General features: G+C 39.3%; 1 protein-coding gene across 1 annotated transcript in view; it reads left to right on the forward strand.

Annotated features, from left to right (window-relative positions):
- PIP4P2 (phosphatidylinositol-4,5-bisphosphate 4-phosphatase 2) overlaps positions 1-18,085 on the forward strand; it is a 52,123-nt gene that overhangs the window by 12,978 nt on the left and 21,060 nt on the right. Inside the window, exons 2-4 of the mRNA XM_032467630.1 lie at positions 14,190-14,338; positions 15,179-15,285; positions 16,363-16,486. Coding sequence (XP_032323521.1) covers positions 14,190-14,338; positions 15,179-15,285; positions 16,363-16,486 — 380 coding nt within the window. The remainder of the gene's footprint in view (positions 1-14,189; positions 14,339-15,178; positions 15,286-16,362; positions 16,487-18,085) is intronic.

Genomic DNA, 18,085 nt, shown 5'->3' on the forward strand with positions numbered 1-18,085 from the left:
CTCGGGACGTGTAGAAGGTTAGCAACTGTGGTGCCTACTACTTCGTCCTTGGTGATGGCAGGTGGCGAGTGACAGTCTTTAATTGGTAGCTTTGCAGGCCACCATCAGAGATGGGATTGTGTGCCAAGGATAATGGGAGGCCAAGGAAGCTTTGGAGCAAAGGAGAGATGTGAAATTTAAAATGTTTTCCTTTTAAGTAGATCAGCCTGGTTGGTGTTTGGAGAGTGAATTATTGGGGGGAGGGAAATGAGAAGAGGCTAATAAGACATGAAACTAACCAGGAAGCTGTTAGGATGGAATAGGCAAGAGGTAATGGTGGTCTGAACTAGGGCAGAGGTGACGGAAGCAGTGAAACGTGGTTGGATTCAGGATATGTTTTAAGCATAGAGCAGCAGGACTTGCTGATGGATTGAATCAGTGGAAAGAAAGGAATCATAAATCTCTAAAAAGACCTAAACGACTAGGTAAAAAAATTGTGCTTTTTTCTAAGATGGACAAACAGCAAGAGTTGAGTGTATGGGGGTAGAGAGAGAAGTACAGTGGAAATCAGTATTCTGTTTTAGACAAGTTGAGTATGAAATACCCTTAGTCATCACTCAATTTGAAATGTCCAGTAGGCAGTTGGATGTACAAGTCTGGAGTCGGGAGACATCAGGGCTCGGGAGCAAATTTCATTCAAGAATTATTTATGGTAGCACTTTGTTGTTGTGGTGGTTGGGGGTTGGGGGTGATGCTTTCAACTTCTCATTTATTTCCAAGGATTCTGCAAACTCTTTTCAGCAATGCCAAACTTTTAGGATAAAGCATTCTGTTAAAATCTTGCAAAATTTGTGGGATAGATACAGATGTTAGCCAGACATATGATGGAGATGTTAGAGAGGAGAGTTAGCAGGATGAATGTTCATAATTATATTTGAGGGCAGTAAGCAGCTATCTGGGAAGTGATCAATGGAAACCCTAATCCTTCCACTTTGGGGAGAAGCAGACAAACCTGGGTACAGCTTTGTGCTCAGCTGTTTTGTGTTTCATTTTTATGAGGATGGAGAGATACTGCATAACCCAGAGTGACAACTCTTTAATAGCTCTTAAAAGGGGATGCATTCTTACTGCTGCTTTCTGTTCTTTTGAGAGAACTTCTATACTTTTTTTGGGCGGGGGGGAGTTCAGTGTGAGTGGGGAGTGCATCAGCGTTTGTGTTGCTTTGGCACTTGTCTAGATTTTTTTTTCCTTTCCCTGGTTGCTATCCTAAAGTGAATTTCTTTTTATAAAAATAAATATATGAAAAAGCAGTGAAAAGTGTGGCTCCTCCTCCTGGCCTTCAGATAAGCTTCTCAAACACTGTGTAACTAAATCCCTTTGTAGTCTCCGAGATGATCTGCCTTCAGGTGTGGTTTGGCCTGGAGGAGCTGACACTTGAATTCTCTCTGCCAGTTGCTAGCTGTTGGCCTTAGAATAGCTACTTTACATCTCTGGGCCTCAGTTTTCCATCTTGAGAAGGAGTGGTTAGCGTGTTCCCTCTTGCGTTTATACTCCATGACACATTGTTCTTGGTAAGGAATCTGGTTCCTAGGAGGAACCTAGGAGAATGTAGCTGTAACTTCAAAATATAGATGGTTATTATCTTTTCTTACCTCATTCTTTTACTTCCAATGTCCCTGTCTTACTTAAGTTCCTATTTCTTCCAGTACTCCTTTGAAAATTGCAAAGAAAGTATATTGGACTTTAAGGAGTATTACGTGACTCTTTTAAGCAACTAACTAACATGCAGTAATTTTTTTCCTTCCGTAGGCAGTATTTGTATGTGCCACATGACCAGTTAGGGCATTCTATTTAAAGCATGTGTTTCTAAAGGCAACGGCAAAATCCTTTTTCCTCCCATACTTTGTCTGTTGAGGCATTTTAGTTTGGTAGATCCATGATAGGGATTTCAAACCAGTATACAAGAAACCCTCTATAGTTCAACCTTGGGTGATTTCTGCAAAGGGAGAGTTTGAGGGGGGGCTTCATTACGAGATGACATTTTTAAGTTTCCGAGATTAAAGTGCTTAAAGTGCTGAGATCCACCATCCAGAGGAAAAGTAGCGCGTAGTAGTGACGTTGCGTAGACTCAAAGTGAGAAGCCTTTCACAGACACCTGAGGTGGAATTACTCTTAGACCACAGGAACTTCCCAAATAAACATTGATTTCTACTGAGCTGTATGGAGTCTACCAATTAATACAATTTAAAATGCCAATTTTAAAATTTATGAGAAGATCAATTTTTCCAGATTTATAGAATTCAGGGATCCTGTTCTGATTCTCTGTATAGAATGTTAGGCCTTGCTCAACAAAAATAGTATTTGCATTTATTACCAGTCCCTCCTGAGAGCATTATTACTGCAACCATCAGACGTGCCTGAATACCAGATGGCCTAAGTAGAAGGCATTTGGTCTTTTATGACCTAGTCTCAAAAGTCAAATGCAGTGTCACTTCTGCCATGCTCTGTTGGTCAAAATAGTTACACAGCACCTGCACTTTCGCCGAAGGAGCATAGGTTTCACCTCTAATGGGATGAGTATCAAAGACTTTGCTGCCATGTTGTGAAGCCAGTGCAATGAGCTGTGATGTGCCCACAGACTGGAACACTATGCAGCTGGGAAAGAAATGAGGAAACTCTATGCGCCAGCATGGAAAGACTGCCAGGATATAAAATGAAGTGAAAAAAGCAAGATGAAGAATGATATATAAAGCATATTCCCTTTTTTCGTAAGAAAAATGGAGGAAAGAGAATATGTATATGTGTCTATTACCTGTAGTAGACCAAGAAGCACTGGAAGGAGTCAAAAAAATAATAATTTAAGTGGAAATCTCTGAAGTAAGGCATGGTGGATGGGCACAGAAATTGGAGTAACAACTCAAGCATACACTTTTGTACGTTAATATTGATTTTTGAACCAGGCAAATATGTTACTAATAAAAATTTAATGTATCAGAAAGCACTTTGGCCACATTACGTTATTGATTCTGGTAGAGTTTATCCTTGACCAGGACCCTGAACACTTTAACAAATGGTATTTTTAAGTCCATGCCCCCACATCTCTGTGCAGGTCCTTGCAATGGCACCTTATGTTTCATGTGTTTGCTTTGGTTCATTACTCCAGCCTGTCAGGATCTTACTAGGAAGAACCCTGTTTTGAAAAGGGAAATGTCTCACTGTGGGTTTCTGCATTTTCCTAAGACCATATTCATTGCCTCCTTCCAGCATCATTTATCAGCCACTTCTAGTCTTCAAGATGAGGATTTACTTTTGGCTTCCTGTGGGTAGATGAGTAAGAGAGGGATTTTGGACACTGAAACATTTAAATTCTATCCAATTATCAAAGCCCTTTCTTTTCATGTAATTTGTTCTAATCTCTGTTACTGGAAGATATATGTTCCCAAAGCAATGTCTCTCAACATTTCCGTTATCTATTTTGATACTTATTTGTGTGCATGACCTTATCAAGGGAGACAAGGAGGGGGATCGGATTCCCGCATCTTTCTTCTCTGCATCCTGCATAGCCTCTTGCCTATGATCTTCTACTTCTAGGCACTCAACAAGTATCAGTTGTATGAATGAATGACAGAGTGAGAAAACAAGGGAGGACGCCATGATGGTGACTTTGCAGTCACTTAGGGAGTGAAGACTTTACAGGGAGCTGGCGGAACATGAGAACAAAAGATGGAACCAGCAGCCCATGCACTTGAATGCCTTTCTTCATTAGAGGTGTCCACGTGGCAAAGGAAGGCGCTCCATTGCGATACCTCATGCTGGCTACAGCGAGTTACTGGATTAACCTCTGATTTCTTTTGCAATCTCTATTTGTTTTAAATGAAGTTGAGTGAACCCATGGGGCAAAAATATCTATGTTCTAGAATTTAAGGGATTAATTCAGTAAATATGCTTTAAAAATACATACTGGTTCTAAGAGGTTCCATTCACTGCATATATTTTGTCTGATTTTGCTTAGATTTATGGTGAGTGTGTCCCAAATTCCAAAAGTGCTAAACTGGTGACTTCTTATTTCTGATCTATTAGTTCCTAAGTCATTTTTTTTAAAGAGTGAAATATTTCAGGATAGAAAAATACTGAGTATAATATAATCATTCATGTGAGTCTCTCAGACCTTAGCATTGCGCTATACTGTTTCATGTATTTAAGCAAATAAAACATCACAAGTCCAGCTGAACTGTTTCCTTCCCCGCACACTGGGGTCATTTCCTCCCTTGCACTTTCTCATCTAAAATGTTTTACAACTAATTTTGAGTTTCATTATATCAAGTATGTTTTATAACTATGATTTATGAATATTTGTAAACCTCGTAAGTTATCATTTAGTGTTTATACCTCGTTATATGTGAAGAGTGTCTTGCTTTCTCTTAGAAAATGCACACGGTCTGTGATAGTGAAAGTGAGTGGTCTGGGAGGAGAGACAGAGTAGAAATTCGTTACCTCTTCAGGCTGTAGGAGTTTCTTAATTTCTAGGCAAGTACATTTTTTTTTTTTTTTTTGCCCTGGAAACAATTTGTTTTTCTGCACTAAAAAATGAATCTCTCTCTATTTTCCTTGAAACACATGCTTTCTTGGAAGCAATATTGTAAATAACAAATTAAGAATGGACCCAGGCATATAAACAGCATGATTTCACATAAGTCATGTCAGAAAAAAATGCATTTTTTAAAATAAAAATAAACACAGTGGTTGGTAAAACGGAAGAATACCTAACTTATTAACTGTCAGTACTTGAAGAAAGCACTGATGCCGCAGATGAAGTGCATTAGAACCGGGTGACAACATTGCCTAATGAGAAACAGAAAGGACAGAGCAGGAGCTTTTGTCATCTAGGAAGTGGTCATTGGCAGGTCCTTTGGCATTTCTTGCCAGCATCTCCAGTTATATGACAGTATTTTGATACACCCCAAATGCCTAAGACCAGAAGGGAATGAAAAATAGCAGATAAATTGGTCATCGTGGAATTCAGCATTCATCATCACCTGCTGTATAAGAATGCCTGGTCCATTGTTGCCTTGGGGTCAGCCGTGGACCCACATGAGCTCCTGCAGGCAATACTGGAGGCACTAGGATGTAGACTGATACTGGTCTCAAGCTGATCTTGCAACCACACTTCATAGGGTTTGGCTGTATTTCTAGAGCTGCTGTTTGGACAAAGGAGTTAGTGGTAAAAATACATAGCAAGGTTGCAGCACGTGAATGCTAAGCTGTGCTGGAGTGACCCTCTGTCACGACGCCCCCTCCCTCCCCACCCCTCATCCCCGACATGCTGTGCCTTAGTCAGAGCTGTATGCCCTCTTCTCTGCTCCCGCAGCCCGCTGTGTGCATGTCCTTCTCAGAGCACTTAAAGTGCCAAATTGCACTTGGAGTTTTCCTGCCTTTCTACACGTTAGGGATTTGAGCCCTTTGAGCCCTGGAGCATGCCTCCGTCTCCACGGCATCCCCGGCATACATCCAGTACAGCGTCTGGCACAGAGCAGATGCTCAGGGACTTGTGACCGAATGCTGACCAACTCCTGGAGATCCATCGTGGAGGGCCTGGCTGGCTGCTGCTTTCTGCCCGATTATGACCAAAGGCCTCTTGCCCTTCTCTGGCATCAGAGCTCATAGAGGGGACTCACATCACACCTCCTCAGTTACAGAACTGGAATTGCTGTGGGGCAGCGGTCCAACTTAGAACACAAGTGAGTTGAATGACGATGTGCCATTTATCACCACTCCTACATCTTTCCTGTCCTTCCCAGTCGCACTGATCTCTGCAGTCCTCCCAGGGGTGGGGAGTTGCTCTTGGCAGAAGTTCCAGGGGCCCTCTATGAGCCCCTTCCTATCTCAAATTATGGGCCAGTTTAGGTATCTTGCTGGTTGCCAAGAATGCCTGTTCCAATTCTATATTCAGGAACTGGGAAGATGACTTCAGAGTGGGTCCCAATTCTACCAAGACCACTACGGGCTGCATCTGGGTATACAGATGTACTCTGTCTATAACCTGGCGGTCAGATGGTGTAGACATAACCTCTCTGACTGATGAACCACAGTGGAATTTTGAGTCTTCAGGAATTTGAGAGCAGTTTCTAGTAATCCCTGAAAGACGTGGGCGTTTTCTTTTTCTCCAGTGTGCAGTCACTCTAGCTGATGGTCTCAGAGGTGTTGGGGGAAGGCTTGGAGATTTGTAGTATATGCTTATGGTGGTGTTGCTGGATCACTCCTCAGAGTGTCCACAGACCCTTCAGTAAAGATGCTCTGGGTCTGTGAACTTGCCTTTGTTAGAAACTGATTGAAAAGGTCATGGCTCACCACTTTGACTACTCAAGTCGGGCTGCTGGTTTTAAGACCTGGTAATTTTGTATTATGTATGGCCAGGGTGACATTTGTGTAGGTTACCCATCTATCTCATTCTTAGGCTCATTTCAGTGAGCCACTGCCAAAGGTCCTTGTGGGTCAAAACTTTCTCATATCCACTCTTCCCCTTTATAATAAATACACCCACCTTGTCTTCGACTTTTAAGTGCTGCCATTTGGCCTCTGTCACTGTGGGATTTCGTAGTCTCAGTTGGAGTCATCCTGCACTGTAGTGCCCTGTGTAGGAGGGCCACCGCAGCAGAATGCTTGTGTTCTCCTAAATAGTGTATAAATCAGCATCTCAGTGAGAGGGTATCCTCTGGGTCCTCTCGGGGGATGGAGTGGGGTGTGGGCATGTGGATTTCATGTGGTAAATTAACCCCAGCGCGCCTGACTCCATAGGCCTTTGATTGCTTCTTCTGCATCACGCTAGGGATATTTTGACATTTCAGTCTCATTAAATGCAAGGCCAAGTCTCATCAGTCAACAAGTAAACTGATGGAGCCGCTTCCAGCTTTAAACAAACATCGAGTCCTGAGCTTCTGGCAGGTGCACTTGTATTACTACATTTGGCTCAACTCAGTGTTCTGTTCTATCCTCCTTGCTTTAATCCCCTTAGGATTCACTCCCACGCATATTCTCCAGGTTTCTGACAAAATGCACTGTCAAACCTTGCAGTTTTCTTGATGTGCAAGCCGCTTCTTTCTGAGTCACACTTTGACCTCGTCCTCCTAAAGCTTGTTGAGCTCTGATCTTAGTTTATGGGTCTTGAAACAACAAGGGGTTTGAGGACGGGTCTTAAGGCAGATGGTCGTCCCCTTTAAGGCAGCTACTTCACGTGAGGTTGTTACAGTTTTCCATTAAGAGGAAGCTGATCTCCTCAGACACAAGAAGGAATGATCCACTTGCAAGGGAGGCTCAGAGTGACTCAGGGGTTTCAGATTCTCAGCTCTGTTTGGATACAACCAGATGGTCCCATTCCAAGTTTCAGAGTTCCTCTCCTTTGCAATCAGCGTCCTAACTTCCACATGGCAGACTTGGTAAGGCTGTGGATTTACCTGTGTTATAATTTAGCAATCTCCACAATTACGTTTGGAGTTTGATTTTCAGCAGTATCAGCCCTGTGGCAACTGGAAATAAGCAGAACTTCGAGGGCTGCAGTAGAAGGTCTCTGGTTCTCCGACCATGGCTTGTGCTGAGAGTTTAAAGACCTGAGCTCCTCCTTTTTTTTTTTTTTTTTTTTTTCTTTTTCTGAAAATGCTCCAGTCCATTCATGAGAACCTACCCCATATCACAATCCATATAGTAATTATTGCTGCCGTAATTGTCAAGTGAAGAAGCCACAAACGTCACAATCATCTACAGGAAATAATCTGATTCACCAAGATGCCACTGGATGCCATCAATTACCACCTGACACTGTGTCACTGGTGAAGGAGCTCAGCACTGCATTCAAGCCCGAGGCATGACCGACCCACCTCTCCAATCCCATTTTTGAGGGTCTGTTTCCTGGGACTGCTTCTGGTACGAGTTTTTGTAACAGTTAGGACCTGAAGATAGAAACCACATAACAGAATAGAACAGAAAGAATTGTTGATTAGGTATAAAGTTGTTAACTAGGAAACTAAAATGTAAAAATATCATCCTCAGGTATCAAATAGGTATTAAATTCAGGAAACAGCTGTCACCTCTAGGTTTGAGAGAATAAAGGGAAGAGACTGGAATTATTAAAATTTAGTAACTTAGAGGAATAGAGCTGGAACGTGACTTCCAAGAGGCACCGGCCAGCTGGCTGCTGGTGTCTCTGGGCTCTGGGGAAGGATTTGTCCCCCAGGGGAAACGGCTGCCAGTCCCTTCTTCCTCCTCTGACCTTGCAAGTTCCCTTTATCACCTCCTATTAACAGAACACAACCTGAGGCCAGCTGACAAAGCAAAAACGTGGCTTTTAGAGTTTGAGCTCCAGCATGACAAAGCAGAGAAGGGTGGCTTTGGACCTGAGAGTTGGTAGCCTAATGACTAGCACATTTACCTTCCAATCTGACTTCAGCCAGATGGACGCTTCTGAGGATGCCATGGTTCTGGAAGAACCCAAGAGTCTCCAGGAATGATTTATTTATTCAGTTTCAGAGAGGGGAGGGGTATAAGGTGGTCTTCCCTTTATCTGGGTTGAACTGGACTAGAAAGCTTTTACACAAGAAGTAGATATCCCGTAGCAGCCAGCACACTCCTGTCCCTAACTGTGCCCACCACAGAGATGCTACGGAGGAGAAAAAGGAAAAGCCAGGGCTTTCCTCACTGGCTGGTCCTTTATCCTTTTCTTGCTCATCCAATAACCATTGTGTTCTAAAACACCTCTCATTTTAATCTGATGTCATTTTTCGATTTTGATAGAACATCCTTGTCAAGGGCCTGAAGGACTGAACATAATGAATATTAGTGAAGTAAGTGGATTAAATTGGAAAATATTGTCACTTTATAGACTTATAAAGCAATAGCTGAGATAATAAACATTAGAGCTATCCAACAAAACAATTTCAACCTTTAAAATGCTCGAGGATAGATCTGGTAAGAGATGAAGCGTGGATTAATACACCAGGATGAATTAGCAGGGAGGAGGGGCTTTTTGGCATAAAATAGATAAACTAGGTTGACGTTTGTGATGGGAAAGTGTAATTTGATCACTTGTGGGTTTACCGAATAGTAATGGTTCCTTTTGAGTGTTTCAGGGAAGACCATTATGTATGCCTGTGGTCTGTGTTAGTGCTTCTTGTCTCTTTTACGAGTTTCAGTTTTTCTATGAAATTTTTATATGAGATAATTCTTTCTTCGTACTCTGTCCATTCTGTTCTAATTTTCATTTTTCCTGACTCTTCTTTCTCCTCCTCCTAATCCCGTTTAACTCCGATCTGATTCTTGTCTAAGTATTTCTGCAGAATCATCATTAGTCCTCACATCTTGTCCCTGTGTTAAATCTTTATTCATTAAGAGAGACAGTTGTCAATATAGAGAGACCTCTGGGACATGAGTCAGCTCTTGGCTTTGTTGAAGTGCTGTATAAAAGTTTCTTCAAAAGTTAGAATACTATACTTCAATAAAATATATATATATACCAAAAAAAAGGCAACCTGGATTGAGAACTCCAGAAAAAAAAAAAAGAGAAATTTCTGATGATTTTAATTTTTTAGACAGTCTTTTTTTGTTGTTAAAAAAGGTACATATTTATTTACATTAAATGTACAAATGAGAATATTTATATACATAATATTAGTTTTAAAAATTTCTCAAGGTAAAAATTCAAACTATACAGAAAAGTATGAAGTGAAATAAATGTAAGTTTCCTCCTCCAGTATATATGTGTATATGAACACGTAATAGACTCTCAATATATTTATTTTAACACAGTTTTAAAACAGCATGCTAGGTTATTTCACTATCTGATCTTGTGACTTAACAGGTTTGCATATAATGACTTAGAGGTGTGTGCCATGCTTTTTAATGTCTACGCACTAGTCTATTTTGTGACTGCACCATACTTTTTAGAAACATGTCTTCTATGGCTAACATTTAGGTTCTTTCTGATTTTTTTGCCATCATAGGCAATACTGCAGTAAATTTTCTTGCATATACATTTATACATACATCTCTGATATAGGGTGTATTTCTTCAGGTAGAATGGTTTAGCTAAAAATTTATGTCTATTTTAATTTTGATTGTTTTGCCTAATTACCTCCAAATACATTGTGCCACTTTATGTTCTTACCTACATATGTGTTCGTTTCACTGCATCCTCACTGATGCTGGATATTAGCAAATGCTTTGATTTAATCCTGTTTGGTATCACAAGTAGTATCATGTTTTGGGTTTTTTTTTTTTTTCTTTCTCCTTTTTCAGTTTTATTAGGTAGAATTATTATACATACGCATACACATTATATTGCATGTAAACTATATATATGGTATACTGCACAGTTTTTTAGTTGACATATAGGTACTAATTATTGTTTCTAAGGACAGATTAGATCTTTAGCTTTTTAAATTTACATAGTTATCAAAGGAAATAAAGCTAACTACAAAATAAGAATCAGCAAACTTTAATTTTTTAGACAGTCTTTTTTTTATTGAGGTCTAATCAGTTTACAATGTGTCAGTTTCTGGTGTACAGCACATTGCTTCAGTCATACGTGAATATGCATATATTCATTTTCTTATTTTTGGACAGTCTTTTACTATTTTTTTATAAGAACTCAGAGAGACCTGACAGTTCTGCAATTCACAGAAATGTTGCTCTACCAGAGCAACAGTTGAATCCAGTGATTTGGGGAACCACCTCTGGTATTAGACTTGGGTTCAAATCATGGCCTTGATACTTGTTGTGGTATATAACTTTGAATGTATTATCCAATGGTTTTGAAATGTGATTTTCTTGTCTGAAAGTGGGAATGATGCCTAACTTGGGCTGTTACGAGGATTGAAAAAAGGCGTGGTCTAAAGTGCTTGGCGTGATTCTCAGCACAGAGCAAGTAATATAAATCGGTGGACGTTAAAAAAAAAAGAGAATCTCTGGGCTTTAGTTTTCTCTTCCATAAGACAAAGAAATTACACTATATACTAGACTAAGATGCCTTGATTTCTAACGTTGCACATGCCTGGAACTTTGAGGAAGTTTTCAGGATTGAGGACTACTGGGCTAACAAATACTACTCACGTGGAGGAAAAAAAATTTTTCCCTTAGGCAAACCCCATAGAGAAAATGATCATTGTTTAACAAGGAAGACTCTTCCAAAATTAAGAATTTTTGTGACTCTTAATTTTTGTGATCCCAAGTTCTGGGATTACAATGGACCCTTTATCCTGGGCAGAAATTTAAAATAGATATAATAGTGGTGATCTGTCGACTGTTTTAAAGTGGAAAGAGACAAAATGAACAATCTTCAAGTTGCTAATTATTGCAGGTTTACTAACTGTGAAATAAATTTCTGGAATTACAAGTCCTTTACAAGAGGAGATGGAGTTGTAGGTGAAGGTTTCCTTGGGGTAAAAGTAGAAGAAATATCTCTAAATCAGTTTAGGGCTGAAGTAATGGACAGAAAATTGAAATGACAGGCCTAAAGCATTGTTTGGCAGAGCAGCTAGGCTGCAACATCTGTCATCGTATTGATCTCCTGGGTTGTGCTTATCCGGCGGGCCAGGCCAGTGTCTCCTGACTTCCCCGCCTCTCTCAGTGCATGAGTTGGAGAAGGTACTGTTCTGTGGAAGAGAGCCCTTTTTTAAGTTAAGCTGTACCCCTCTGCTAGGACCCTAGCTCCTCTTCAAGGAGAGGAGTGGTAATACACTTAGTGTCATTTTCCCAAGAGTAACTGGTGTGTCTGATAAATTTCAGTGGGTCACTCACTCATTCATTTATGTATTCATCCATCCATCCATTCAATACATATTTAGTGAGCATCTGTCAAAGGCCAGGCACTATGACAAGTGCTGAATCAGTCCTGAACAGGCTGGACATGCCCCGGCATCGTGGACGTTGGAGTCTCTCCTCTCGTAGACTTGTAATCCTCAATTATTCTTTCCCTTCTCCTTCCACTTCCCAAGCCTCCAAAAGATTTTGGCATATTTTTGTCATTGAAAGCTTTTGTCTTTTTTACAGGTTAAAAATTAGGTGGTGCAAATCTTAGAGGAAAAGTTCGCAGGGTTTTGTTGGTTCTGAAACACTTCAGATGCTTCTCCTGTTGAAATCTTTCGGAGATCCCACTGAGCAAAACTTTTGCCTGTTGGAGTGGATGGGTTTTACCTTCCTTACATGTAGCTGCAATGTGTGCGCTCCTCCCCTTCCCCTCAATGCTCTTGTTTTCTTTGTGAAATTGTCTTGTCTTTAAATTTCTTTTCTATCGTACTATGTAAGATGGAGACCTGGAATTATGAAAGACCCACTTTTCGTTACTTTATAACTCAAGGAAAGGGCAAAGGGGAAACTAGCTTTTATTAATAATTCTATTGCTAATAATTATTAAAAATAATATTTAGTAATACACACCGGGCAGTGTGTCTTGACTTTCTAATGAGGTATGTATTTTTTCCCAGAGCAATATCTTCTTTATTGAGATCGGAGAAAGTAATCTGCAGATTGCAAGGGCTCAAATGTATTGCTGACTCACTGATATTTTAACCTTTTTTTTCTTCTTTATTAATACATTACACGTCACTCTACACATCAACCTCAAATTCTATCAAGGATTTAAAACTCTTTTTATAATTTAAGACATCTATACCTTCCTTTCAAGTTCTGTGTCTGGCAGTGTTCTGGTATAAGCCTCTCAGAAATGTGTTCATGTTGTTATTTCAGTGTGGCCTTTTCTGCTGCAGAAATTTGGCTTAATGTGAATCATTTGAATGAATAAGACTTGTTGCTAGTTCTCTGCAAGTCTAAAAAAATCTGCATGATACGCCCCAAGGATGTGAAGCGGTAATACAAGGGATTTTAAACCTATCATAACGTGCTGTCCTCTAACTCATTGTAAACTACCACAGAGTTCAGAATCTAATCCAGTGATAGAAAAATCTCTATTTCAAAATGGAGGTTTTCTCTTTTCATGATTAGCTGTTGCGACTGCATTTTATAGTGTCACAGAAGCCCTTTGAATATCAGTGTTCTATAGATGGGATTCAATCATGTGTTGAGGGATAGCGTTTTCTAAATGTCCTGTGACAATACCTTCCCTTGAAATGCCTTCCTATACTTGTAATTAACATAGCTACAAAATTTGAGGATAGGCAGTCCGCTTTAGAAATCCCAGCCCAGAGTACTATGTTTAGATTCCTTTTCTCTGACTTTTGTAACAAATACATACTTCCGGTAGTTGAACACAATTCTGAAAGTGGGCTTCTACCCTTTATTCAATTACCCAATTAGTCAATTTTAGGATTTTCAAAAAAACAGTGTGTGCATGTGTGTGTGTGTGTATCTTTGTATTCTGGGAATTTTCAAATACACACAATAGTAGTAAGAACAGAGTGACCTCTTATGGCATCATATTCTTCAGTGTCGACATTTTGCTACTGTCGTTTCATCTGTTAACCCAGTTTCTTCTTGGAGAATTTAAGCTAAACCCCAGACATCATATTATTTGCCCATAAATACTTTGATACATTTCCTAGATTTTTAATGTTAGGTAAAATTCGAGACTAAAATTGTTATATTTACTTTATTCTTGGTTTTTTTGTCTGAAATGAACATGGTTGATTCTAATTAGAACATGTTCCATGTTGATGAGTTTAGTTTTCCTAGGTTCATTTTTGTCTCTCCTTGATTGCCACCCAAACCCTATTTTGTTCTTGTCGTAGCCGGCAGCTTGTATTCTGTTCTAGTATTAAACAGAGCACGAAAAGCATACAATTTATGCGAACGTATAAGTGATTTTAAAACTCTGTTTTTATTGACTATTTCTGTTTCTTGGGAGTCAGATCGTTAGGAAAGACTTTCATTTTGGGCATATATCATCACTAGAAAGTGATTACAAACTGTGAGTTGACACGTAGGAATCCGGTGGATGTTTTGAGTATAGGTTAGTAAAAGGAAACTGGGTCATTGGTGTAAACCTAGGCAAACGTGATTTGGATTTTAGGACTTAAGAATTACTCTACTTCACAAGATAATCCCATGTGTGTTTTTGCTCTGAAACTATGCTATGTTGGCCAACTTGAAAAGCGTAAATAAACGAACAGGAGAAATTTGTGATAGTTCCCTACGTTGCTTCTATTGCTTATATGCTCAAACCAGCTGTAGTACCTCCAAGACTGATTCGGCGGCTAATCTCTTTTCAGCGGAGCTCCCGCCGCCGTATACCGCCATTGCCAGCCCAGACGCCAGTGGTATTCCGGTCATAAACTGCCGCGTGTGCCAGTCTCTCATCAATTTGGATGGCAAGCTTCACCAGCACGTGGTTAAGTGCACGGTTTGCAATGAAGCTACAGTAAGTGAAGATTTCCATTAATAAAAGCACATCGTCTCCCTGAAGTGCTCCAGCAATGTTACTTAAAAGTAGATGTGGGCTGGATACAGATGTGGCCGTATTGTTTTCATCCTTGCTTCTCTCTGGCAGTCTATTTCTCTTTTGTCATACAAGGATGCCTCCAGGTGTTTAAAGCTAAAGCCATTACGAAAATTTCATTATGAACTTAAATCTAATGCCATTTGGCTCTTTATTTCTAAAAAGAGACTGACCGTAGACAGTTATTTATAGTTATCTTCATTGTCTATCCACATCACAACCAAATCCATTCTGATTTTCACTAAAATGAAATATATTAAAGTTCACTACAAACATGGACTATGTACTTATTACGTGGAAAATTATTTAAAAGTGTTTTATATCTCTAAGATGTCAGTATGGTTTTTCTGGGCTTTTGTGATTATGCATTTATTATTGACATCTGTGTCAAAGCATTTACAAACAGCTTGGTATATTCGATTTATTTGATACTAATTAAGTGAAATATTCAAAAAATCTGAAGAACACATTTTTTAACTGAACTTTGGGAAGAGCACCTAAATTTCAAGTAAGATTTTTATAGTTTTAAGTAAGGAACTGGGGAAGTGTATACAAGTGTATGTTGGTTAAATTAAATATATTTCTACTTTCATGGTTAGGGTTTATTTTTAAAATTTCAATGTGTCTCAGAATTTGCCATTACATGTACACAGCACTACAGGGAGCCTAGTATTTAGGAATCGTTTTCTTCTCTACACAGACAAGCTTTGGCCATGTGTACTTTGGTTAATTTTCTGTTTTTGTATTTTCTGCCCTTATCAGCCAATTAAAAACCCCCCAGCAGGGAAGAAGTATGTTAGATGCCCTTGTAATTGTCTCCTCATTTGTAAGGACACATCTCGGCGAATAGGATGTCCAAGACCCAACTGGTAAGACATAGAGATTCATTCCCTCATTCATTCATTTGTTCAATCCAACAAGTTCTTATTAAAAGTTCATTACGTGCCACATTTTGTTCTAAACCAAGTTTTTGTCCTCAAAGAAATTATAGGCCCTATAATATTTTTTTTGTTTATTAAAGAAGTGCTATTGCTTAGTTTGAAATTAATGCTCACGGGTATTTGTAAGATAATATTCTTGAATGAGCAATGAAAGTTTTCTTGATGTTATGTAAGTACTTAATTCTCTGTAATAAATCGATGACTCATTAAATTTAACTAAAAATAATCAATTAGTTCACCTTTGACATATTTCATCTTAACCTGGAAGCGTTTTAATAATCAGTGTGCGCTATACCACATCTCAGCACTTTGCACTAGTCTTTGCTGAGTATAATCTATGTAACAAGTGCCAGCTCCTTGCCCATGCATGCCAAATGCCGTGCGGGATAGGAGTCCATCGAAACCTTAACTGGTTTTTTCCTGTGATTTCTGTCTGTTTGACCATTATGTGAATCACTTTCTACCCCATCTGATGGTAGACTGGGAAACCGAAAGGACAGGGGCGTCCTACTTTGCATTCTGTCCAACTCTGATTAAGTAGACATCAAGGAATACCAGCCTACTCAGAGAAATTTGACTGTGACTGAGCACTCTGGTCCCTTCGTGGCACACTTGTATTTGTTAATGCACGATATTTTAACTTACTTAGTCTTCTCTCAAACTCAAGTTGTCTTCCTAGATAGTGAATGGTGAGAACAGTTTTCTGATTTGAACTTATAAGAAGCTGGAAACAGCAGTTAAATGGTTCCCAAGGTCATCTGATTAGGACCAACACCATAATATATGTTTTCAATCCCATTCCATCTCATTTTTTTGCTTTTGAAATACTGGCTATTGCTATTTTCTATGATTTTGGCCCTAAAGCTAGACATTTAATTCACTTAGTTTATAAACCAGGTATAACCGATTTTCAGTGCTATATTCCATGTCTTTGGGCCTGTATTACAAGTTTTGCCCTCCATCCATTTGTGGGATAATGAAGTTGTTTCCTATCTCTTTCCACAGTAGACGCATAATTAACCTTGGCCCAGTAATGCTTATTTCTGAAGAACAACCAGCTCAACCTGCATTGCCAGTCCAGCCAGAAGGTACAAGGGTCGTGTGTGGGCACTGTGGAAACACGTTCTTGGTACGTGACAAGACATTTGTCCTAGGGACATCACTCTGTAAATATAGGTCATGATTACATAGATTTGATCTACTCATAGTCTTATAGTTTTGTCCAAGTACAAATTGATCAAAAGTTTGAAATTGAGCCTTTTTCAGAAAGACAGTTAATCAGAGCTGCAGCTAGGATGCACTGTATCCTTTGTGAGTCACATATAAGGTGCACACTCTGATGGATTCATTTGCGAAGAAAGGCTTCTCTGGGTGGGCTGATGAGAAGCAGCGTTCTGTCTCCAGGCAGAGCAGCTTGGGCGTCTTGGTTTGGTGAGTCTACCACCCACCCTCACTTCCTCAGCAGAGCACAACGTGCACAGTTTCACACAGAGGCCTTGCTGCACGGTTCTAGGTTCAAGAAATATTCTCATTCTGATTGATCAAAGTTTTTCTGAGTTTTAAATATGAAACTTGGAGTAAAGGGAACTAACTCTGGTATCCTTAATTAGATAAATCTTTGGATAAAAAATCAGAACATAAAGTAGGTTGACTTTATAATTTGTTCAAATGTAGAGCAAAAATTATAGGAGTTCTTGTTTTACTTTTAATGTTAACCCTAAGCTTGATCTTAAAAAGTTAATTTCATAATGACTTACCCCATCAGGAAGATAAAGAACAGGTTTTTTTTTTTTGTTATTCAGCCTCCAAAGGAGACAAAAGATTTTCCTTAGTAGCTAACTGCTAAAGGAACCTTCCAGAGGGTAGACATGGGGAGAGCTGAGGTTGCAGTGGTTTATAAACAAGACCTGTTGTCATTAAGGGAAGAAGCAGCTTGAGAAAGTGTAGATTATTTGCTCTTTTTTCCTTCTAATTTTTATTTATGATAAAGTAATTCATGTATAATAACTTCAAATGTCAAGGAGTATTGTAAAGCTTATAGGGAAAATGGTGGTCATCTCTTTATCTAACTCACCCCCCGTTACCATCCCCCAAATACCTTCAACTCATTCAGCTGCTCTTCTGGTATGTACTTCCATGTGTTTAAATTGTTTGCTTATCTTTTTTTCTTTCTGATTAAGCAATTTTAGATATTACCTATTACTTTACAAAATGAAAGCTGACGATTTAGCATTCTTACTGCCCCTGCCTACACTCATAGTCCTTTCTCTGCTTTCGTACTTGTAGTAAGAGTTTTAATATTTTATTCAATTAATACTTAGTGTTTACATTTTTATAATTAGGTAAATTATTTTCGCAGCTGAGCCAAGTACTACATTACATTTCTCTCCTGTATGGCTTTTAAAGTTTTCTTGGATTTGTTCATGATCACCCTTCCCTCTTTTGGATTTGTTTAATTTTTTATTTATAAATCATTAGTTCTTCCCATATTCTTCCGTAGAACTATAAAACTCCTGTCAATGTAGTCAGACACATCAGGAAATCTGTTTAGGCTTCCTGCTGCACAGCTGTTACGCTGTGACTTTCCTTCACCTTATTCTAGGAATTCCTGTTACCTCTTTTCCGTGTTAGATCCTGCGCCGTCCTTACAGTTCTTAGTTTAGTCCTTAATTTTGTTGGAGCATATCCTGTCTTAGCTTTCTGAGAAAAAATGCACGGAAATAAATTT

Source organism: Camelus ferus, chromosome 25 (genome assembly GCF_009834535.1).
Source record: "Camelus ferus isolate YT-003-E chromosome 25, BCGSAC_Cfer_1.0, whole genome shotgun sequence".
Taxonomy (NCBI): Eukaryota; Metazoa; Chordata; class Mammalia; order Artiodactyla; family Camelidae; genus Camelus; species Camelus ferus.